Source organism: Anoplopoma fimbria, chromosome 4 (assembly GCF_027596085.1).
Source record: "Anoplopoma fimbria isolate UVic2021 breed Golden Eagle Sablefish chromosome 4, Afim_UVic_2022, whole genome shotgun sequence".
Classification (NCBI taxonomy): domain Eukaryota; kingdom Metazoa; phylum Chordata; class Actinopteri; order Perciformes; family Anoplopomatidae; genus Anoplopoma; species Anoplopoma fimbria.
The window spans coordinates 14,145,738-14,170,162 of NC_072452.1; the positions used below are offsets into that span (position 1 = coordinate 14,145,738).

The following is a 24,425-nucleotide window of genomic DNA, read 5'->3' on the forward strand; positions in this document are numbered from 1 at the left end:
CCCCTGCTGATAAAAGCTTCTACTACATTTTCTTTGCTGTAATGACGACTCTGTTCAAAGTAGGATGTTGTATGTCGTACAGACTGTAAAGCACCCTGAGAAAAAATAAGTGATTTTGGGCCTCAGAGGTAAAAATTGATTTGACTTGACTTTTGTGTGATGTCTAAAGTGTTCACACTATGAAAGGCTGTTGAATCACATTTTGCTTAAACCTTTAAAATTGCAAACCTATGCACACATATTTGGAAACACTCCCATACAAATATGTAGATGTACACAGTAAACAGATTTGGCCCTGTATGTCTGCTCTCTACATGCCTCCTATAGACTGATGCCCATTGCCGGCCACAGATTTCTTTCTCAGCCGTGTTCTTTGACCCCACGGGTCCCTCTGGCATCTCCCATCTCCTCCTTTAATCTCTCATGCTGGAGGGGAGGCCAGGGAGATGCACACTAAGGAGAGAAAACTGTCACTGTTCTCCATCATGGGGCCCCTAATGATGCTCCCCCTCAAACACTGGCTGAGGAGAAAATGGCCACAGGGGTAGCTGGGATGGGGGATACTATGTTGGACTGATGAAGCTCTGTTAAGTCTTAAACAACAGCATGCATATATTCTTTGACTCCAAATTATTTAAATAAAACACGAGAGTTGACGTATATCATTTCAAATTTATTTCAACATGTTTGTAATTGTGATCTGAGTCTCTATATTGATGTCATCATGTTTTAATTATCAGGAGGTCTTTTGCAGCTCCGTTCAGCTGTAATGACACGGAGGCCCTAAACAAGAGGACAGATGAGAGAAACACGTTAAGATTCAAATCATATCAGACAAAAGTTAACATGTTTTGATGCAGACTGACCTAAGAGGTCTGGATCATGATTAGCTTGCAGACCAGGGTAAAAGGTGAGGCTGGAAATAGAGGCCAGGCAGGGGTTGGACCATCCCCAGGCTTCATTACAGGAACATGGCAGGTCGTTGTAGAAGCAGCAGGAGACGTCCCCTCCTGAAAAAAAACCCCAGCTTCTGCCTAGGATCACTTTTATTTCTCACACTACCTCCATCCCTCTACTGCAATCGTGACTTGTTCTAATTAGTAGAATGAGAAAATACATGCATGTGTGTGTTCCTGGCTGTAAGGATGCATATTAATCCATGCAATCTCCTATTCTAATGGCTGCAGTGATGGAGGAGTGGAGGTGTAAGCAGGCCTGTAATGAGATGCTGAGGTGAGGGGGAGGAAGGGAGGAGCAGAGAGCCTGCTGGCTGAGAGGACAGCAGCCTGGGGCGGTGAGGTGGATATCCTGCTGGGGAGGTTGTTTTAGCCAGAGTGATGTTTACACAGGACCACCGGCTTTACTCATCGGCCTGCTGTGTGGTCTGTCCCCACTGTAATATCTATGTATGTCGAAATATGGACGATGGGAAATATAGCTTGGAAAAACAGATTAAAACTATTATTGTGTTAAATCTCTGGAAAAAAACAAAACAAAACAAAAACCTGTAGATGTTTATTTGTCAGGTAGTAGTGGTAAAGTAGTAGTGGTAAAGTCACAGTTACCATCCATTATCAGTCTTGTATAATTCCAACTACCAAACAATAGAAACAAATACACACATATACATTCACTTTCAAACACACACAAAATACATTGATCCCATTCACAGACTATTTTACCTTCCTTATGTTTGCTGCATTTCCTGATTCCCAGAATTCCACTGATGGAATAGGTGGACTCAGAGGAATAGGCTGTTCCCATGGCAACAGATGATGCCGATGACACTGCAGGGTCAGAGGTCAGTGTCAGGAAACATTAGAGATACACAGATAGGTCAAGATAGAGTAGAAGGGACAGAAAAAACGCACCAACTTCACAAGACTCGGACTGTACTTTGTTTCTGATGATCCTGTAACGACAGAGGAATCTCAACTCATTTTATTGATCTGTGTTGTAAGGCTCACAAACACACACACATGCGCAAGCTCATCTATACCTGTTGATGGAGCTGATGCTGGGCACGCCATCATGGTTGCACACTCGCTCCAGCAACAGCCTGTCTCGGATCTCCCAGGCGAACATGGTGGGATTATTGTGTTTCAGATGGAGGATCATCTGCACAACTCTGGGAGTGGCCACTTTGGGTTTAGAGCCTCCGATCATCCCCGGTCTGATGCTTCCTGTGTCATTGTACCTGATTTTAAAATATTGATATATGTCAGCAGGGTTAACATATTACCTGAGAAGATAGTTTGACAAATATAGATGCTGATGTGATTCATGTATATATATATATATATATATATATATATATTATAAATAAAGTGACAAACACAAAGAGTACCACTGTAGATTTAAAGAACAGGAAAACCACATGGTCTTAAAATTCATATCAATCGAAAATAAATACATTTCTGAATAATGCATCCATGGATGACCACACATAGCATATTTTGGATGGTCCAACATAAGGCTCCAAATATTATGCATTTAGACATGGAAGTGGGCAGTTTTTTGATATTTATATACATTTCAAATGACTTATTAACTTTTTTAAATCTGGTGATGCACAATGTAACACTTGTAACGCCGTTTTGAAAAGTGTTATTAAGATTTGTATTATAATTATTACAGGCAGTAATATTGTTTAAATGTATACCCAAAATATGCTTTATCAACTGTTTATTAACCAGTGAGTTAATAATTAACAAATAGGCCAAATCAACCTAAAAAGGTATGTTTACCTGGCCAGGATCTTGCTGACACAGCCGTGGCTGACGCGCAGGCGGCGGGAGATCTCACAGGGACGCACGCCCCGCTGCGCCAGCTCCACGATGTGCTGCCTCACCAGGTGCGGTAACGGGCGTCCGTTAATGAAGACACCGCCGAGCTGGTTCACCCCGCCGTACCCTGAGGACCGGAGCGGATCAAAGAAAGACTACTTGTAAAAAGAGGACTAAAACTTCGCTTCCTCTACGTAGGCTGAGGAGGCGCCTCATAACTTACATTAAACATACTTACTGTGCGTAACGGTGAGCGGCACCTGTCCACAGTGTGCGTCCATCACAGACTGACTCTCAATGCGTCTGGAGCTTTAATCCTAAATAACTTCTTGTTTTTTTTGTATAAAGTTTCGGGGGCGAAACATTTACTCATTCAGACAGAAAAAAAAAGGAGAGCACTGTTCAGATGTTGTCCCTATGTTTTAGTTTGTGGTTGGGGTGACAGCAGTGTGCGCTCATCACCTGAGCGAGCCTTTGATTGGGCGCACATGCACGGTGCACGCGCTCCATTACCTGCTTGTAGTCTTCAGCTCTGTCCTGTGATCAGAGCTGAAGACAGGGTTTTACAAACACAAAAGTCATGCGCGTCCCGCGACTCTAAAACATGAAAGCCTGATTAGATTTTGAAACCCTAAAATTCCCAGAACAATGCTGAGGAAATGAGCCCAGATATACCAATGGCAGCTATGCTTGTGGTCTGAACTTTTAATTTCACACCAAAAACATTCAGTGGAACATCTTTTAAGGAACATTCTTAAATTGAGTACCTTTTATTTGCATTCCTCTAGTATACATTTGAGAATGATATACGGTAGACTACTTTTACTCAATTACATTCATCTATAGACTGTATATCTACAGTACCAGTCAAAAGTTTGGACACACCTTCTCATTCAATGGCTTTTCTTTATTTGTATTTTTATTTTTTTCTACATTGTAGATTAATATTGAAGACATCCAAACTATGAAGGAACACATATGGAATTATGTGGTAAACAAACAAATGCTCAACAAACCAGAATATGTTTTATATTTTAGATTCTTCAAAGTAGTTGAATGAGAAGGTGTGTCCAAACTTTGGACTGGTACTGTATATATATATATGCATACTATAAATGTGTCTAACGGATAGGCATACAGCCAGTAGATAAAAAGATATTGGCCTAAGGTCGGTTAACCTACTTATTCCTTTGTAGACTGATTGGAATGTATTGCTATTGAGCAATAACAAAAACAAATAAAAGTAGAGTTATTTCTAATGTTTATTTTACTAAACAGTTATTAAGGATTGCGTTTTATGTACTATTCCTGTAATACAAATGGTGACCAAAAAAAAACCATTTACTAAATCACCTCCAGGGTTTTCCGGAGTGAACCACAGACTGAATAAAAGAAGAATTCACTTTTTGTCAAACTCCGTGTTTCTTTAACGCTGGGGTCGGTTTTGGTTGTCCAACATTTTAACTCCCGGAAACGCCGGTAAAGGTCTTCAAACATGTAAACAAGAGTGGAAGTCACATCCGTTCCGGTTACATTGAGGGAAATATTTGTATTTTTTATTGTCTACTTTCGCAACCGAATTTATATTGAACAAAAAACGGTAAGAGCTCGTGAAGTGACACCCGGGACTCCACGTGGTCGTGTTAGCGTCTTTAGCTACATGAGCTAGCATGGCTACAAAGAGCTAACGTTACAGTCAACGTTAGCATAGCACCGCCGGTTAGCCTGATGTTAACCCACGTGTCAGTATATTTTTATTTTCTAAATATACACCTCATAATTACAAGTAAAAAAAAAAAAAAAAGACATAAACACGGTTTTATTCTGAACTTTAGAGTTGTAGTAACTTGAATGAGCCATTAGCCGCCGCTGGGTGGGTGTAGTGCAGAGAGCCGCCGCTGGGTGGGGCTGTTCCGCTGCTGGTTTGAAGTTGTACTTTGGATCATACCATGGGAAATGAAGATGATGATGTTGAACAAGGCAGCAAACACAACATCTTCTTTATTGAGGACCTAAATAGTTCAGAAGGAGAAGAAGAGATCAAGTTTAGTCAAAGGAAACGTCCCAGCAGCTGTAAACAGGCTGCACGGCTCAGCAGGGAAAGCTCTCCTCCGCTCCTCCTGGCATTCAACATCACCTCTGGACGGTCGCTGCAGCTCAGCAGCCCGAAGCCTACTTCCAGTTCAGACTCACAGGAGGAGGAGGAGGAGAAGGAGGACAGGGACCGGCCCGTCGAGGAGTGGATGCTCCTTGGAGGAGAGGAGCAGGTGGGAGATTCAAGCATCCAGCTCAACCTGAGCTACTGGGACATCTCTGGAGATGAAGGTTAGACTCAAAGCCTTACTACTAGTGCAATAAAAAAAACATCATTGTGGTTACATTTACATTGTGGGTTTCTGCAACGTTTACCTGAAGGAAAAACAATTCAAACTGAATGAAGTACAAGTGATATATCCAAGAGTGTCCAGCTACATGACCTGAATGGTTTCTTTGTAATATTAAGAAAAAAAACTATTCAAGAATCAAACATGAAGCATCAAATTACACAGCCTGTCTTTAACCGGTGTTTAGGCTAAGCCATGCAGGTTGGAGCACATATGCTACTACTCTATGGCGTCACCTCTTAAATTGATGGGTACGGTATGTCATTTGTAAATAAACTGGTACTTTTATGGCGCTTTATTACTACATGTCATTCACCCATTCACTCCCATTCATACACTGATCACAGGGGCTACCATGCAAGGGGCCACCTGCCCAATAGGATCTAGGATCTATCAATTCATACACCGCTGGCACAGCCTAAGGGAGGAATTTGGGGAAGCAATTTGCTGGACACATCAAAATAGACTGGTGAAGCTGGGGATTCAACCCCCCGAAAGACGACCCGCTATATCACTGAGCCACAGTTGCCTATGTGTATGTTGTTTGACCCGTATAGTTTTGTTCTCATTTAAATACTATTGTGTTTAACATCGCATTCACACAAGGTGCTGGTTAGTTTTGCTTGTTGGTATATGACAGGAACTTGCCATATATGTGTTTGAATAAGTGTAAGTGAATGGCTGTGATTTACAGCTAATAGCTAGTGGCATTGTGCAATTTGGAGAACGCATTCAAAAAACAATAAAAACTATCAGAGCAGGGCCCAGTAATTCAAGGCATATCACCACTTGTTTTATTCAACATTATGGGAAGTGGTTAAAGGTTAGTATTTTCTTAAGTTAAAATTGTGTGATTTCTTTAAAATGTAATTAGTGATTGTAGTTGAAATGGTGAGAACACAGCAATTTGTTATTGCTGAAGCAAAACAATGAACACATTATTTTTTCACTCCATCTATAAGATTTTCCTGTGTTTCAATTGTGTTTTACATATCAGAGGTATCCTGCCTGAGACAAAACAAATATAACTTTAATTGTGGAATAAATTTACTTCTACAAAACCTAATTTTTTCTTTGGTCATTCTCTCCATCATAGATCAGACTGTGGAATCAGTGAAGGATACCTGGACTGTATCAGAGAGAGACAAGGTAACTTGTGATTCATTTTCTGAAATACTACAGGTGAGCTAATTTATTCAGGAAATATGGATATACTATTTTAATAGATATTATTATGTTTCTGTGAAGGGGAACATTCTCATAATTCAAAAGCAAATATTGTTGAAATAAGTTTAAATGTATGCATGCATAAAAATATATTTGAAAAATACATGCAACTGTCAAATATGAAATTATAACAAAACTCTTCACTGTGCTTAGGTTATGTGTTGCAAAAATAAAGAATATTATTGATTTCCAAACTGTGGCAAAATAAGGAAAGAAAATTGTTCACAAAACTTCGTCCGGCTGTCGTCATGTACTCAGCATTATGAACTTACTATACTGCCTTTTAAATAATGTATGTCACCTCTTTGTCCTCTCACATTATGTAGCGTGGTGGTGATCAGTCTCGGCCCAGCCGCTATTTTATGACTGGTCGTTCTCTGATCTGTAACATCTGCAAAAAGACGGGACACCTTGCGAAAAGCTGCTACTACTATAAGGTAAAGGAACACACTCTCTAGCCCTTTTATTTTACTAGACATAATTTACTTTAACACTGTCATTAAGATAAGATAAGATAAGATAATCCTTTATTAGTCCCGCAGCGGGGAAATTTGCAGGCTTACAGCAGCGTAGAGTAAAGTGCACACAAAAGACATAGTAGAAGAAGACAAGATAAAAAAAAAAAAAGAAAAAAGCAGGTATCACAGTCTTGTAAAAGCAATAACCATTGTGGGAGTTTAATACAGTTTTGATTAATAACCCTGATTCAGGTTGAAATTCTTACACAGCTGGAGAGATTTCGGTCTTACTAAAATCACTTTTATCTGGCTTCCCTGCATCCTATTGATCTCTTGTTGGAGTCCAGCTGATATCACTCTGTCCTTCGCTCCGTTTCCTGCACTTTTATACTTTGAACTATCCAATAAATATTTGCACATATGCTCTCATTTGAAAGTTCATGCTGTCAAATTGAAAAAAAGGTGACAAAACATTAATGTTAATGTTAACATTAATGTTCCAATACTTTTGTCTCTGTCTGCAGAAATGTCCCACCTGTGTTCTTTGTGGGATTCAGGGCCACATCCAGAGAGACTGTCCGGGCCGCCCCTGCCCCAGCTGTGGACTGCCGTCACACGGCCTCAGGCCCTGTAAAAGGCCCTGCGTGTGGAACCAACACTGTCAGCGCTGCGGGATGTCAGGGCACCTCTCCGATGTGAGTTTTCGTTGGGGTGTGGGTTTCTATGTTGAAGGAAACTTTGGAAGGATTTGTCAGTTGTTTGTTGGCATTTTGTAGCCTCAGGCGTGTGTGGGCCTTTTTTTATTAAGCGTTACTCTACCTTGGTAGTTCCTCATCTGCACAAAGCTCTTTTCCGTTTTCCTGCTCAAAAAGAGTAATTTTATCCTTTGTTTCCTGGGTTTTCCTCAGGCCTGCCCTGATACATGGAGACAATACCACTTGACGGTGAGTTGGCATTTTACTTTACTGCACTTATATTATTATCACACCTTCTTTACTAAGCAAGATGCATAATACTTCTAGATAATAAGAGGCCTTTCTGGCTGTATTAACTCCACCCAATAAAATTATAGAATATAAATAATTATATGATAAGAAGGACCATCCTAATTTAGCTTTTTAAGAGGCTGATGAAAATTAAAGTATGAATTCATGTGTGTGTATTGATAAAACTTCAAAGAAATTAACTAATGTCCTTTTTTTTTTTTTACACTTTTAAGTTTTTGTTCTTTGTTTGACCTCTTTTTTTCAGATCCGGTTAGAGATTCCAGTCAAGCCATGGACAGTCCACATCCTCAAAAAAAAGAAATGCCCCGCCCATTGTTACAACTGCTCTAAGAGGGGACATCATGGCTTTGTAAGTGGCTAATGAAAGTAATCCTTCTTTTGCTTTTACCATCTCTCCTTTCCTTCTTGACTTGAGCTTTGCTTTACTTAATATGCTATCCCTCTCTTTCTCTGTCTGTCTACACGTCTCACGTCTCTCACTCCCCTCTGTATACCTCTGTACAACATATTATCTCTCTTTTTCTGTATCTTCTTTTCGATTTGACTTAATTGTAGTTCTCTTCTTGCTCACTCACTTTCAATTTGATCTACTCCGTTGATATTAGGACTGCACTAAAAGGAGGATGATCAGTGGGACATTTCCCTCACTGCCATACGTTTGCCACTATGACACCATCGAGGACATCCTCCAATGTCGCACCAGGAAGCATAAAAGAGGCAAAGGTGATATATAATACAGTATTATTATACATACAATTATGTAAAAAAAATTATTTAAATAGTGCGTTTTATCTATGAACATTTTGTGTTATGTGAATGGATATCATTGATATAAATGGTGTGGACAAAATAATAGATAGCAGAGTTCAGTTCAACAGCACCACAAATTGCAGCCCCCCCAAAATCACTGCACAGTTGAGTCAACACCTCTCTTAAACATTTTTAGCTTTATTATTATAAATTTCATGAAGGTAGGATTTTTTGCAAGTCTGCTGTAATGGACTGCCCCAGTTTTAGCTTGGCGTACCTAATAAACTGGTAACCGTCTGCTGTGTCTTAGCTTGCTGTTTAGCTACCATTATGTTCACCAGCTGGTCATGAACTTTTGCGGTCTGCTGTTTGGTGCTGGGCAGATAGCGTATTTTTTTTTTTTTTTTGAAACAGCTGCCTGCTGCGACTAAAAACAGATTTTATGAGAGCAGTGAAAGTGAATCAAAACTGTAAAGTTTTGGGCCGTTAAACCAACACAATTTGCTGAAAGGCGCTCCGTGGAGCTGCGGAGTACTGTAGAGTTGGTTGATAATTTGTTTGCCGCGTTGAGCAGCCCTTTTCACATTATATTGAACTTTTGTTTATATAAAAATATGAAATGTTGCAGCTGTATAGAACAACCCCTTTTTAACTTATTGCTCAACTATACAGGCTGACTAATTATTGAGGACTTTTTCTCCATCAATGCTGTGTATTCAGAGCATATGAGTGCTGGACCAGTGCCTCTGTCAGACCAGCAGCACTTGTCTGAAGCAACAGGAGAGAGTGGGGAGGAGAATCAGCCAGTCCAGGGGAAGAGGACAAAGCAGGACACATGCGGCAGGGCGGACAAGAGGAAGAAGTGGCCAGAGAGGCGCAAAGAGAGACGGGAGGTGAAGAAGCTTAGGAGAGATGCTCAAGCCAGACGAGGAGGAGGACTACCGGAAAGAACCCGGAAGAACTTTAATGATGAAGTTTGCCCTGCAGACCTCCGCTGTCACAAGAAGCACACACCCCCTCCACAGAAGAGGAAGAATGAGGCAGGTGGTAAAAGCAAGAAGAGCAGAGAGACTGAGAGGTGGAAGAAGAGAGGAGGGATGAAACGTGGGGATTTACGTCCCAATGGTGACGTAAACACCCGTAGTAAAAGCCTTCCTTCTCCAAAACAAAAAGTATGCCACAGAAAAAGATATTTTAATTGATATTTGGTTGATTTTTTTCCCCAAGGAGTTTCAAATGTAACTGGTTGATTAAATATTTTGTATTATTTTTTGATTGATTCATTTATTTATTGTAAAATTAAAAAACTGTAGAATATCATATACAGTTGAAGATGCTCATCTTCAGTGTACCTGGTATCAGTTTGTTTTTGTACTTTAACCTTGTTTTCTGCAAGTACAGTTTTCAACATACAGTATTTTGGAATATGTTTTTACATACAATGTTTTGTTTGGCTCATGTGTTGTGTTAAAGGGGTAGTTTATTATCCCCCGCAAAAATAATGGCATTTTTTAGTCATTAAAATAATTAAACTGTGATTTGCCTTTGTATGTTAACAATAAACATGGATTCCAGACATCCTCGTGTATAATTTATATTCAAAGATAGATTATTGTGTGACTGATGCGTATAAACATATAAGCATTTGGGTTTAGGATTATTTATATATATATATATATATATATATATATATATATATATTATCTCGGAGAAGGATTTAAAGCAACCACATAGAGTTGTTCTACCTGAAAAGCCTATAACGCAAGTGTCTTTGAGCTTTCAAAGCGTTGTCTTATAGTATTTCTGGTATGAAGCTGCTGAATTATTAATGAACTGAGCAGCTGCCCGGGGTTTGCCAGACTAAAGTAATCGACTCGGATAACGAGCAGCTCTCTAAAATCGACTATAGACTTGCTAATTAAAGGAATCTATCTTTAATAGGTGTTGCTTGATTGCCAACGCTTCCTCTCTTGTGTTTTTAACGCTATCTACCAACAAACACATCGCGGGTGAGGCTTGTGACGAGCGCTGGTGTCTCTGCGATCGATTGAGGATGCCTTGGCAGAGCCGTGAACCTCCCCATTGATTGATCTCCACACTCCCCGCTGACCAGAGAAAACACTCGATAGCGAAGACGAGAGGGGCTTTAAACCTGATAAATACTGCCCTCGTTACTTGACGGGGAAGGTCGGGGAGGTAATCTGCTACTTCAATTGTCTAACGACCAAACCTAACATGGATACAGCGCGACGTTAGCTAGCTCGTAATGTCGGCACTGTTGGACTTGTTTTCCCCTCTAGACTCCGCTTCCTGTTAGCTTTGAGCTAGCTGCTGATGCTAATGAACGAGCAGGTATAGTCAGACCTGAGGGGTCCTCCACTGTGTCACTCCACATGTCGCAATTCAGAGGGGCTTTAATCACAAATATGTGCTGGTAATAACTCATAACTGGCCAGCTTGCAGGGCTGCAGGTTTCCTTTAGTTTGCTAACAGAAAGCCATCTTGTGTTGAGGGTTTAAGTCTTCAACTTAACCAGCGACAGTGATAACTTGGTTTACGTGATAATATACACGTCGGCAATGAGCTGGTTTATGACTTAAATGTACTTTTATTTGACTGTGAAAAGACAGTAAAGATCAGACGCCAAAACTTCCAGAAAATGTGCATATTTCCTTAATGTTTTGTTAAACTGCAGGCTGATATTATTATATTATTATTGACATCTGTATATGCTGGTGTGTGAGTGGTGACTTGAGATAACGTGTGGATGGAGACGGGGCTCCTGCTTGTCTTCAGGTGTCTCATCTCGGATCAAAACAAGCTGTAAATGCCTCAGAAAACAGGTCGTCATCAGAGGTAACCAGGCGGACAGAGACAGCAGGGACAGCAGGGAGGCTTGCTGCCTGTTTCTCCCTCCAGCCCCCCGCCATCATCACGTCCCTGCACCGCCGCCCTCCGCAGACATGGACCCCCCGAGGACCAGGTCTCGGTCTCGGTCCGGTTTCTATCATTTCGGCATGAGCGGCAACGTCGGGAGCAACGGAGGAGGAGGAGGAGGAGGAGGAGGCGGCGGCGGCTCCGCGGTCGGTAACGGGAGCATGATGATGAACGCCGGCGGGGGAGCGGTGGGCTACCCGCAGCAGAGCAACCCGGGCTGGGCGCCGCACCGGGGGGGGTCGGGAGCTACCCGGAGAGTCAGCAGCAGCAGCAGCAGCAGCAGCAGCAGCAGCAGCAGCAGCACGCCCAGGGGAGCTACCTGTCCGCGGGGGCGCAGCGCCACTCTGCGCACGGAGCTCACAGACACCCCGGGGCCGGTAAGCAAAAGCTCCAGTAAACAGGGCCTGCAGCCCGGCTAGATGCATCATTACACACAGGATGCACCCCCCCCTGGGGGGATGCAGGCAGACCAGCAGCAGCTCTACAGGCTCTGAGACATTGAACTAAAAGGCTTGGTGCTGTCACTGCAAGCTGTTGCTTAAAAAGCAGCTATATGCCATGTCAGGGGGTGTGGAGGAGGCTCCGCTTTGGAGGTTTGAATAGCATTTACTCAGGTCAGGAGGGTAAACCAGCCCCCTGAACTTTGTCCTCTATGTTGCACCTCAATCATTTCAGCATATTTAATGAAGTTGATATACTTACAATGTTCTTACAATATTTGGGTTGTATCCACATTATTGAATGCACTTATTTTGGATAAAAGTGTCCGCTAAATAAATGTAATGTATGTCATTGCCTGGTTCACAGTGCAGCTTATACTGGCCCTCCAGTAGGAATGTAACACTGCAGAATTTTCCTTTTAGACTGCAGGTCATATAATATAACCCCTGTTGTCAAGGCACGAGGAAAGAAACAGTATAGCTAATCATTCAAGGAATGCATTAATAACATTTTATTAGACTTACAGTGATATGTTCATATTCTATGAGGGGAAAAAAGAAACATGCCCGGTAGGTCAGTCAAATTCTTGTGCATTCAAACTGCAATAGTGATGGTTAGAGAGCAGTATCTTTTCACATATCGTCAGATCTGATTTGGTTTAGACGGCCTACATTCTCTTCTTCAGTCATCACACAAGCATCGGTATGTATGAGAAGAGTCGAATTAAAAAACAGTTTGGAGCCTTGAAACAAGCCTTGAAATAGTTTGAAATGAAATCTCTTTCTTGATATCAATTTGATCTTTTGGTCTTAGATTGCTCACTGTTGTGATGCAGGCTGGCATATTACAGCCTTTTATTCCTCCACCATCCCTTTCATCCATAAGCCTTAATACTATTCATCTTTCATAAAAGCCTGTGCAAAGCCCTATTTGTCCCCAAATAGTCAAACCGATCTCTTATCTAATGGTGCATGGTAGAGTAAAGATTGATAAGGTGTTATAGTTTCAAAAGAACTGTCCGAACACAAAGAAACCATAGAGTTGTGTTGGCTTACCCATTTTGTATAGTTTATTTGCATAGCCCGGTATCACTCAAACTGTTATTTAATAGGCTTTCCATGCCCACAACAGTAAAGGCTCCTTATCCAACTCAAACTCACTATAAGTCAAACAAAAAATCCTTAAAAACTTTGAGGAAGAAACAAATACATCTGCCAGAGAGAAAATTCAAAGTGAGACTTCACCCCAGCCTCCTTTCATTGTATTCAACATTGACACCAGTCTGTTTAGTGTTCAGCAGGTTTCCATTGCTGACCATTGGAACAGTGACTGGAGAAACTTTCTGTAATACTAGATTGGATTTCCTTGTAGGCAAAAAAAAAAGTGCTGTGAATGAATGAATGAAAGCAGGCTTTTAATGGGTCTCTGTCGTAATGGCAGCGTTGTTGCTAAACACCCAAAATAACCCACTCAGAGGGAACGCACACACACAACAACACATGCTTCTCAAAATGAGAGACTACAGAGGGGTTTGTGTGGATGACTTAAACAGTGTGTCTCCCAGCTGTGTGATCTGCCTCCTTCTTAACTGCGTGCGTGTGTGTGCGTGTGTGTAACATGCTCAAAAGAGAGTAAGAGTGTGTATGTATAAGTGCGTAATACAGATTTTCTCTTTGTTGGTGCTTGTTTGTTTTTGTACATGTCACTGTAATACGCCTAGAGGCATCACTTCATGTAGAATATGTCAGGGTTGTATTTGGGGGTGTTAAAAATGTGTCCCTCTGTCTTATCTCTGTTTTTCTCCTCTTTTTCTCCCCCCCTTTCTCAAGCATTTTATCCCCCAGTGAGGCTTTAATAGCGAGTGTTGCATCCCAAAACATGCCAGTATCGCAAGCAACCAGTTTTTACCGATCTTCATTAATACTGTTATGTTCACCTGGTATTTCTGACGATTACGTGGGTTGAATAGAGTGTTTCAAAAATGTTGGCCTTTCGCTCCAAAATAAAGGTTCAAGTCTTTATCATAGAACAGCAGCATATTGCTACTTGATGACAGCTGATACTCTTAAGTTCACTGTCTTGCCAGCCCGACATGATGGTCTGTCGTAAAATAAATGGTGTCAGTATTCCCCAGCAGCAATGCTTGGAGGAAACAAGGTCGTGTCTGCTCGCCAACAGAACCCGTCCATTCTGGCTCACCATCCCCTCTCCTATGGCCTTTCGGGGTGAATCAGCATTAACAGACCTAGTTCTCCGAAAAACACACATGGTTGGCGTGAGGCCCAGGACTAGAGCTAGGTATCTGTACGCAATATCTTTAAGGTATCGTCCAAAATAACCCAGTACCAAGTAGTATCCAAACTTCTCCAGTCAAACAATAATGGCATTTGATCTTTTGTACATACTGTAGATCTAGAAAAAAAAATCCCTAATTGTATGGTTTTGCTCGCCGCCATCGCCCCAAGCGTACTTACATTTAATGAAAGCTGTGATTTGCCCACTACCGCAGCAACTACAACTCATTGTGCCTAGATGCCACAAAAAACCTTCCAAAGTATCGCTATTCTACATGCCTGTGGCATTTGATTAAAATAATATAAACGATGGTGGCATTTTACGTAAGCGAATGCTTCCATTCACATGATGGGTATCAAATATAGTAGATTTAAAAGTATCAATTTAAGTAGTCTATTGCAATCAGTATCACTTTAAGGGTACTGGTATTATGATCTTTTTCCAAACGAAACCCAGCCCTAACCAGAACCCTTTGAGGTCTGCAGAAAAAGGCATGGTAGATTAATAAAGATGTAAGCCAGCGTGTTGTCCCTACTGTTGGATAGTCTGTCGACTGACTGTCCCTCTGTTCTCCGCAGCCGCTAGCAGGGCGTCTTTGAGCTGTCACTATCGGCAGCCTTCACATGGTTCTGGAGTGGCGTCGCAAAGACAAGAAAAGGGTGGGGGGTTGCTTTCAGATCCGTTGTCTCTGGGGAGACAGAAGGGGCTGTTTGTATGAGGAAGGCATAGACGAAGAAATAGAAATAGAAAGAGATGAGGGGAGGAGACTTTTTCCCCCCTTTTTGTGGTGATTAAAGGTTTTTGGGGGACTGCTTAGAGGAAACTCTTGTCAGCTGAGTTCAAGGACATCCTTCTTAAGCTGCTGAAATCACTGTGTGCACATGCTGCATACAGATTGCACATGTGGACTGTCGGATAAACAGCCAGAAGAGTGTTTTGTTCTTCTGAAATTATGTTTATGGCATCACCGCTTTATTCAGGATGAAAGCATTATGCATTCAATTGAGAAAAGAATATTAACCTCAAAAATTTCCCAAACACAAAGGTCATGTCTTCAAATTGCTGGTTATGTCTGACCAAACTACAAAAGCAAAAAATTGTCAATTAAATAGTTATAAAAAGGGGAAAAGCAGCAAATCACATTTGAGAAGCTGAAACCGCCAGGTAATGGATGGGCATTTTTGCTTTATAAATAGAATAAATTTTCTTTCTATCGCCCATTCAATTTGATAATATCACCTTTTGATGGAACACTATGGTAACTATCCTGTACATGTGCCAAACCAACAGGATACTCTGGTGTTCTGTAAACTTTTGATAAGTGGATGTGTTCTGTGAGTCTGCACTGACTTATCATGGTAGATCAGAGGGAGTGATTTGTCTGTGAGAAACCAGAGAGAACGAGCCCAGTGTGACATCCTCCAGAGATGGCTTCCTCCTTTGTCTGCTTGTTTAAAGCAGGAAATTCTAAAGGCTGTTAGGCGGACAGACCTCGATGAGGACTGTAACTCTGTTTGTGAAGCAAGATGTTGGATGCAAGTTTTTTGTCATTACTGTTGAATTTAGTTGTTTTAGGTCTGTATATCTGTTTATGATGATCCATGGACAATAACATCAAAGGCAACCAGCTGCCTGTTTGTTGTATTTCTGTTTGCTTAGCAAGCATATGTTGGTTTGTCTTGTGATGTTGATGTTTTTCTCAGCCCTGTTTTTTATCTGATTCTGTTTTTTTGTTGTTGTTTTTTTTTCCTCTGTGGCCTGCAGGAGGAGTGCTACATTTTCATCCAGATAATGTGTGCAGCGAGGATCGGGACAAAGTAAGTATGAAACATGAGCTCTGCCTGTTGCCTCTGCTTTGAATAGGATTTGTATGTCGTTGTTTTCATTTCTTATTCAATCTCCCCTTTTGTGTGTCCTCATGTGTGTTTCTCCCTGACCAACCACCCCCCTGGTCGCCCCCCCTCCTTTACCTCTGTGTGCAGATGGAAGACAGCCCAAGCCCGAAGAGGCAGCGTCTTTCCCAGCAGGCCATGTTGGATCTTAACTCCGCCCCTCCCTCTACTCCTTCCTCTCCCATTCGGCCCTGGGAGTTGCCTCCCAGTCGTAGACCACACCCCCACTACATGCCAGAGAGATGCCACACGCCTGTTCGCAACCGACGCAGGTAAGTGTGTGTGTGTGTGTGTGTGGCACAAATACATATTACCATTATATTCATTATTGATCTGGTAACTGTTGAGCCCATAAAATGTAAAAAAGAATAATATTTAGACAAATATATAATTGCTTATTCTGTCTGACAAACAGTCAAAAGACTTAAAAATGTTCAATCACAGTTTTATGAAACAAACCAAAACAAGGATTCAAGAAACTGTAACCCATGAATTGTCTTTTAATCTTTTAAAAATCTCTAATCCACAGATTACTTTAAGAATGAAAAAGATTTTTTTTTGGACAGTTGCTGCCAATAATGCACTGGTCAAATAATTGAAATAGAGCTGAATTGATACAATTATTCTGCAACTGTTCTGATAATCACTTTATTAAGTAAAACAAACAAGGAGTTGTTAAATGTCTTTCTTCTTTTTACAATTTTCACAAAACTGCATACATTTCACAAAAACACTTCCAAATTTCCAACCCAACCGTTGTCGATCATGTTGCATTGTTGGTAATGACGGCATCAGGTTTAGAAAAAGAACGAAGATTATGTGGAATAAAATGAGGTGATAGGTAATCATTTTTGATAATTTTGTTTTAAACTTGTGAGTCTGACAATGTTATCAGAGGGCAGTGCTTACAGGCCTGTCAGCTAGCCACTAAAAGCCTCAGCAGCTGGCATGGCAATGTAAGTTAAGCAAGGAGAAGCTTAGTCAACAACACACACAGAGGGAGAGTGACTTTAGCAGAGAGCTCAGGTCTTTCCGTTTTATATAACCTTCATTTATACAGGTGATTTCATTGAGACAATAGGTCTCATTCTCTAGTGAAGAGGTAGCCATTACTCCATTAAATATTTACAGAGTAAATAGTTGTTTGCTGCTATATAAGTATCTGTAAAGTTGCTTGCAGTAGGTGACAGCCCTAGCACTGTATTTATTATGATACAAACAACGACACAGCTCCGTTGTCCCTTTTCTTAAGTTTTCCCCTCTTTCTTCCACCTCAGCCCGCCAATGAGACGCCAGCGCGGCCGGAGAGACCGTCTGGCCCGCCACCACCACCACTCCCACAACAACCACCACCACTACAACAGCAACAACAACAACAACCACCACCACCACCATCACCACCCCAACGCCCACCATCATCATCACCACCACCACCTGCACTCCCACCACGGCCCGTCGCCAGGCCACCAGGACGAGAACTACCGTCACCCGGCTCCCCCTCAGGGCTACCCACCCTTCGGCCAGCAACCTCCCCGGGGGCTGGGCCCTGGGCTTGATGAGCGTCCAGGTCACCATGTCCCGAATCCCTCACCTAGGCCACTCCACCAGTCACCGAACCTGTCTCCCAGGCTGATGCACCCTGCGGCCCATCCACAGCACCCACACCCCCACCCCCACCCCCACCCCCACCCACACCCATCCCAGCAGAGCAGTGTGATGCTGGACCTCCATGAGCAGGTGACTTCATGAGATAATGTTGTTGGGGTGAATTAGGGGAAAAAAGTACATACAGCTAAGAAATAACAACAATAACAAAAAATTATTCCAGTAGACCTTTTAAAATGAGAAAACATGATTAACTGTTACTGACGGTGTGATTCTCTAAGGTACTTTTGTTCTTGTTAATTCTTGTCTCCTTCTCACGCTGCACAAGAACAAGACACCCAGAAAAACAACACTGACGGTGTAGTTTATCAAAAAGGCAATGTGAAAATTTAAACCGGCTAGTAATTGGTATATGAACATATTTGCAGTTGATGGTATAAACTACAGAGTATGAGTTAATTACTGTGGTCTGTTTGAACCTGAAAGCAGTAACTTCATTTCCTGTAACCCTGTAGGTGAAAGATTCAGTTGGTAACGTAGGCTTGTCTTTGTCTGGCTTGTGTGCCTGTTTATCCAGCAGAGTATAATCTTTTCAGAAAGATACAAACAGGAATAATTTTTTACTTCAAAACATCATATCCAATATTCAACAAATTGGTTATGATGATCTCTAATTGGTGCTGTGACAGTGTGTACTTTTATCTCATCTCTAGAAATACAGTGAAACACAACACTAGTAATTGGATCCGAAGTTAAGAGTTTACATTACTAGATAAACTGTTTAGGCATTCAGGTGATATAATGAAGATCATTTGCAAATGAAAGATGTTTGACTTCAGTCATTTGAAAATCATAAGAATTCATATCCACAAATGAATGGCAGTAACAACATGGACAGGCTTTTCATCAAAACACTACTGTAACTGCAGGACATCCTCTCATAAGTATCATTAAACTTGTGCTCAACATCAAAGATACATATGTGGTGTCAGCACTGATGCGTGAGGTTTTGCTTAATTTGCTACCTGGATAATGTGGGTTTAATATTGTGACTCCAGCTGCTCAGCTTTAAATCACAGTCTCTGTTCTTAGGGTTGACCTTTGCCCTTTTGACCTCCACATTTAGGGTGCAGCTCCGGTATCGTATTCTGTGTCTCCTCCGGGGGCGCCACCAGGCCTGCCGCCTCGCTCCACTCCTCAGCAGATCCCAGCATGCTCAGTAGTCTTCAGTGGACAGCACTATCCCGTCTGCAGTGTCCCTCCTCCTGTGAGTCTGTCTGTTTCTTTATATTACAGTTGCACATTTTCTGCTACTGATGAGGTTTAAAACATCCCTCATTAAATGAAATATTGCTGCTGTTTTTCTTTCTCTCTGCCAGGTCCTTCAGACTTGTTCTGTGCAGCACTTACCCATGCCTTACCCGTTCCCATCATTGCTGTCCAGTGACCCAGCCTTCCTCCTTCCCCCTCATCACCTCCCTCACCCCCCAGCACACCTTTCCCACCACCCACCCCACATGCCACAGCCTGGACAGTTTGGACCCTATCCGACGCAGCAGGCCAGATCGGTGAGTACCAATTATTTTGGTACCAGAGGCAGCTTTTGTGAATATTGTAAAAAAAAAAAGGCATTTAATTGAGGACCCAGTGTGACTGTCAGCATCTTTAAAGCTTTAAAAAGTTTGCCTGCTGTATAAAAACATGATAAAAGCAAAATGGATGATACATGTTTTATACATTTGAGTTGAACAATTTGTTCTGCTCTACTTGAGTGTTTGCAAGCACCTGGAAATAGCACAGTGCTGAGTAATAATCCGGGACGTGTACTGAGTTAGGGTGTATATTGGACGTATCCCTGCACAGTGGTATTGCAGATAAAAAAGAAATGTCTGTGTCGGCTGAAATTCAAAATCTTGTTCAAATAATCAGTGTGTCAAAGTTTACAAAGGGTAAAGAATTTCCATTTTTAAATAGCTGGATGCTCACTGAGATTCATTTTAATGACATAAGTAGGAAAAACAAAGAAGGATAAAAGTTAGGTTCATCCATGCAAACGATTATATGTTAAATATTTGTATGATCATATTTTTTAGGTTTGATACCCCTTCCTCCACCTCACTTTCTTCATCACGTTTATCTGTTATTTAATGTTTGAATAGTTTTGAATTGCTTGTGTTGTGATCACATGACACAATCTCACAGGTAGTAACAGTGTGTATTTTCTTCTCCACGCTACCAGCCGTTACAGAGGATAGAGAATGACGTGGAGATTCTTGGAGAACACCTGTCTTTAGGTGCTGGGCTCCACTATCCTCCGGCCACCCACCCTGCCCTCACACCACACTCCACCCAGCTTCACTTTCTCTCCCATGATCCCCTGCCACAAGAATTCTTCGGAGTGGTGAGCATTAGGAATAATTTAAAGACATTTGTTTTCCTTTGCAGAAAATCCATGTCAATGATTTCTCATGCATGTCTTGTCAATTGTTCCTTAGTCCTATCCAAACTTTATTCCTCGGCGTCTCCCGGGGCGACGGTACCGATCACAACAGCCACTGCCACCTTCGCCTTACCACCCCAGCCTCCTGCCTTACTTCCTGTAAGTAGATCAGAACATTTACTCCACTTCTTTCCATTGTTTTATTTTAAGTTTATACAGGTAACACACTTAATGTTACCTTCAGAAATAATGGTACATAATGCAAATACCAGACCAAAAAGCAGATGCAAACAATCAGACTAACGGATGAGAAAAAACAACACAAACAGAGATCACCATCCTCCATATTATAACTACAATGACGATGTAATGTTAATAATCAAGTGGATTTTACCCTTTAGTGATCACTTTATCCCAAAACCTGCAAAATGCAAAACCTTTTAATATGATTTCAGCACAGTCTTCTCCACTAAAACTTAAAACAGGTCTCCAAAGACTCATGTCTCCTTGGAGAAGTTGTAGAACATTATACAGCCATCTTGAAACAGAAGGTATGACATCATCTGGACTCTAGCCAGAGCTGTAAGATTGTTAACTGTGCCCAGTACCACCATCTTTATTTGTATTGGCAAAATATACAGTAGATACCTGATATTTTATTTATGAAAAATGCAACCAATTGCAAGGTGACGATGATTATGTTGGGTGATTAAAATGACTGCAGACAGAAAAGGAAATCCCCCAACAAAATCTACAAGTTCTTATAAAAATGTATTAATATATGGATACATTTGACCTAGTTGATACCTGACATTTTGATTTGTTATGCCTGGAGAGGGCAACTGATTAAACTGATTATTTAATAAAATAAATATGTATTTAGAACTTAGGAGAAAATATGGTCAGATCATTTAATTTTGTTGAACTACAATAATGATTTATTTTTTCCATGGACAAGGACAATTGAGATCTTTGAAAAGTATTGTCCTGAAGTGAGAACTAATTTATACATTAGTTAGATCTGGAAAGTTAAAAAGTGATTTACCAAATTATTTGTTACATAAAAGTTCTGTCTACAAAAGGGCAGAAACGTGAGATAAAGGGGAAACATGCCTTGAGCCTTCAACATTGAAATCACTCAAATAATGGTGAAATATTAAATACACAGACAAATATGAGGTAAGATTTCGATATTTTGAATGAAATGGAAAATATAATTATTTTGGGGGGCCATTAACTATTCAATTTAGTTGCATAATTTGCTCCTTTGATGAATTGAACTTACATCCTCCTTCTGTAGTTCAATGCTGCCAGTCCAGCCCACAGGTCCTGCTATCAGTCTAGAGCTGGATGTAGACGATGGAGAAGTTGAAAATTATGAGGTTCGTCTTGATCTGCCTACTTTTTATTCTTTTGTGTGGATGATTGCTGGATGCAGACTCTTATTCTTCAGTTGTTGCTGATGTTGTTTTGTTTTTTCCTCACAGGCCCTGTTAAACCTCGCTGAACGCCTGGGTGAGGCCAAACTCCGAGGACTGACCAAGGGAGACATCGAACAGCTTCCTTCCTATCGGTTCAATCCAAATAACCATCAGTCTGAACAAACACTGTGAGTGCTGCCCTTTTACACCAGGACATCACTTGTTGATTGGGGTTTTTCATATTTTACACTGGCTCCTCAGGATCACCAAAACTATGCGCTTTTGTGGTTTTAATATTTTTCTGAGACGGGCAAACATTCGTCAGTTACAGAGTTTGTGCAGTTTTTTTAGCATATATGTGATTTTTGCAAGCTACAGAAAGCTTAAAACAACTTGCATACATATTGGAAAACAATTAAATGTCATCTCTGTCTGTTGGGGTTGGGCATTGTGAGAAAGATGTTCAAATGTGTCAACAACAACAACAACAGTGTCTTGAGGTCTGACTCGACAACCAATCAACCTAAATCTGCATTGATGCCCCAGTGTGTGATGTACAAAGTTTGTTAAACAGGATTCTTGTGTTGCCGTACTTTACATGCCCATACGTGTTGTATTGCAGGTGTGTGGTGTGTATGAGTGATTTTGAGTCCCGCCAACTGCTGCGAGTCCTGCCCTGCAGCCATGAGTTCCACGGGAAGTGTGTCGACAAGTGGCTAAGGGTAAGTAACCCCCTCACACTGAGAACCATGTAACAGATATATAATCTCTGAGTTCATAAAAGGCTAATCACACTGTTGTCTACTGGTAATGAATTCAAGTCTCTGAGCGTCAGTGTCACCTAATAGCTCGCTGATGACAGCCGCAAGTACCCTTCAGTGTTTAGACTCAATCAGTAACTGAAAGAGAGAAAAGCTTTTTTTTTTTTTGTTGAAAGACTCAATCACACAGTCCAAGTACACGTTAATTATGTGACACAGGTACCTCTTGATTATAAAAGTGTAGTGAGTATCTCACTCTGCAAAATAACTTGTACATGATGGAAACAAACATCAGGCCTGTGCCTGCATGTTCCTAAATTCAGCACAGAAGAGTCAAACCACACTAAACCCCAGGACAGGAACATCTGAAGAAGAACTGTACACATTCTTCAACACTTAATTTCCCACCAAAAAATTGGCTCTCGAACACTTAGTTCTTGTGTTAATCATCACACAGTCTTATGATTAAGAGGCATGATGGCATTTGCCCAAAGCCTCGGTGTGAATTGGATTATAGATTGATACAAAACAGAAAAAGAAAATGGGGGAGTGTAGTGGTAAGTTTAATTACTGTCCAAAATGTGCAGTTTTAGGAATCGGCATGTTGTCTGATCAATAACAGGACTGAAGTTATAATCTAACTGGATCCTTTTTGTTTCCTCTCTCTGTCCTCAGGCCAACAGGACATGTCCCATTTGTCGGGCCGACGCCTCAGAGGTCCAGAGAGACTCAGAGTGACCACATGAGGGAGCCAGATGCTCCTGATTGTCTGTCAAACACATTCAGCACTACCTGCTCCAGATATATTGATACACATGTACGTGCTTTCACACACCCACACATGCACACACACACACCACTCCTTGTGTTTTCGTGCAGCGATTTCTGCTTGTTTGTTATCCTTTCCATCTTTATCCCTTCTCCCTTACATTTGATCTGATCAGATTCCCTCTTCGTTATTTTACTGTCTGTTCACATGAATGCAAGCTCTCACATCTTTTAGTGAACTTCACCCTGCCTGACCACTATTCTGGTGTGGTGTGGATCCGCGTGTGTGTGTACACGTGCGTGCGCGCGTGTGTGTGTGTGTATACACGTGCATGCACCACAACTGTGCAAGTGTTGTTAGGTCAGCCCTGTAATGCCGGGCTGTGGTACATGTGGGGGTGGGTGTGTATGTGTGTGTGTATGTGTGTGTGTGTGTGTGTGAGAGAGAGAGATATTTTTCGATGTCCTGGAGCATGCCTGAGTTTCTGTTGTGTGTCAGACAAGGGTAACGACATGGGAGCGTTTTTGCTCTCATGAGTGACTGACTCTATTTCCTGTTTGTACGTTCATGCACTGTCTGTCTGTATGCATACTCTGTGTGTATGTATGTTTATAGACTTAAATCCTTTTCTCTAGTTTGACACTAAGGGTCCATGCTGCCACTATATTTCTCGGTTGCCTATTTGATCCATTTGTTTCAGTAGATGATTATTGTTACTATTGTTGTTGTTATTATTATTATTATTATTACTCAACCATTATAAGCGATTGTTTTCCTGCCTGGCAGTTACCTCATCATTCCGGTTTTGATCATCTTTCATTACAAGCGCTTCACAGCACTACTTTAAAGTTAAGCACATTATATACTTTTCTTTTCCTTTCTTTTCTTAGTAAAAATAAGTTTGTCTGTGACTTTGCGGTGGCACATGTGTTACATATATACATATATCTATATATACTGTATAAATCTATGAATATCTGTATACCAAATAAAATGCTTGATATAAACTTTTTAAACTGAGCATTTTGTATATATTTTTTCAGTTTTTTTTTTTTTTTAAGCTGCAAAATTAGGAGCCATAGAAATACGTTGGGTTGGTTGTGTTGAATTTCTCTGTGTTACAGTTGAAGTGGTGGTTGTATTAAAAATGACACTGACTGCAGATTGCTGCTTTGGGTGACTCCATCTTTTCAGATTTTGGTCTGGAGGTGCAGTGACTTCAAGCTGCCACTAGGCGGCGTTACTGTTCTAC

At 41.2% G+C, this 24,425-nt stretch overlaps 3 protein-coding genes across 3 annotated transcripts; 2 read left to right on the forward strand and 1 right to left on the reverse strand.

Annotated features, from left to right (window-relative positions):
* Nucleotides 1-736: 736 nt before the first annotated feature.
* On the reverse strand, nt 737-3,067 carry LOC129089754 (paired box protein Pax-5-like). Its single transcript, XM_054597115.1, has 7 exons — nt 3,025-3,067; nt 2,748-2,913; nt 2,000-2,197; nt 1,872-1,912; nt 1,683-1,787; nt 867-1,010; nt 737-783 (listed from the first exon to the last, which is right to left on the reverse strand). Exons 1-7 carry the CDS (start codon nt 3,065-3,067, stop codon nt 761-763), a joined length of 720 nt encoding a protein of 239 aa, XP_054453090.1. The 3' UTR covers nt 737-760.
* Nucleotides 3,068-4,218: 1,151 nt separating this feature from the next.
* LOC129090260 (zinc finger CCHC domain-containing protein 7-like) lies at nt 4,219-10,181 on the forward strand. The gene is made up of 8 exons (XM_054597841.1): nt 4,219-5,111; nt 6,267-6,319; nt 6,724-6,834; nt 7,380-7,550; nt 7,764-7,799; nt 8,107-8,211; nt 8,468-8,585; nt 9,333-10,181. Exons 1-8 carry the CDS (start codon nt 4,736-4,738, stop codon nt 9,812-9,814), a joined length of 1,452 nt encoding a protein of 483 aa, XP_054453816.1. The 5' UTR covers nt 4,219-4,735; the 3' UTR covers nt 9,815-10,181.
* Nucleotides 10,182-10,610: 429 nt separating this feature from the next.
* On the forward strand, nt 10,611-24,198 carry LOC129090376 (E3 ubiquitin-protein ligase RNF38-like). Its single transcript, XM_054598015.1, has 13 exons — nt 10,611-11,806; nt 11,842-11,926; nt 16,050-16,102; nt 16,268-16,449; nt 17,455-17,914; nt 18,909-19,049; nt 19,162-19,350; nt 20,022-20,183; nt 20,278-20,381; nt 21,523-21,604; nt 21,710-21,831; nt 22,266-22,365; nt 23,080-24,198. Exons 1-13 carry the CDS (start codon nt 11,576-11,578, stop codon nt 23,140-23,142), a joined length of 1,974 nt encoding a protein of 657 aa, XP_054453990.1. The 5' UTR covers nt 10,611-11,575; the 3' UTR covers nt 23,143-24,198.
* Nucleotides 24,199-24,425: the final 227 nt, after the last annotated feature.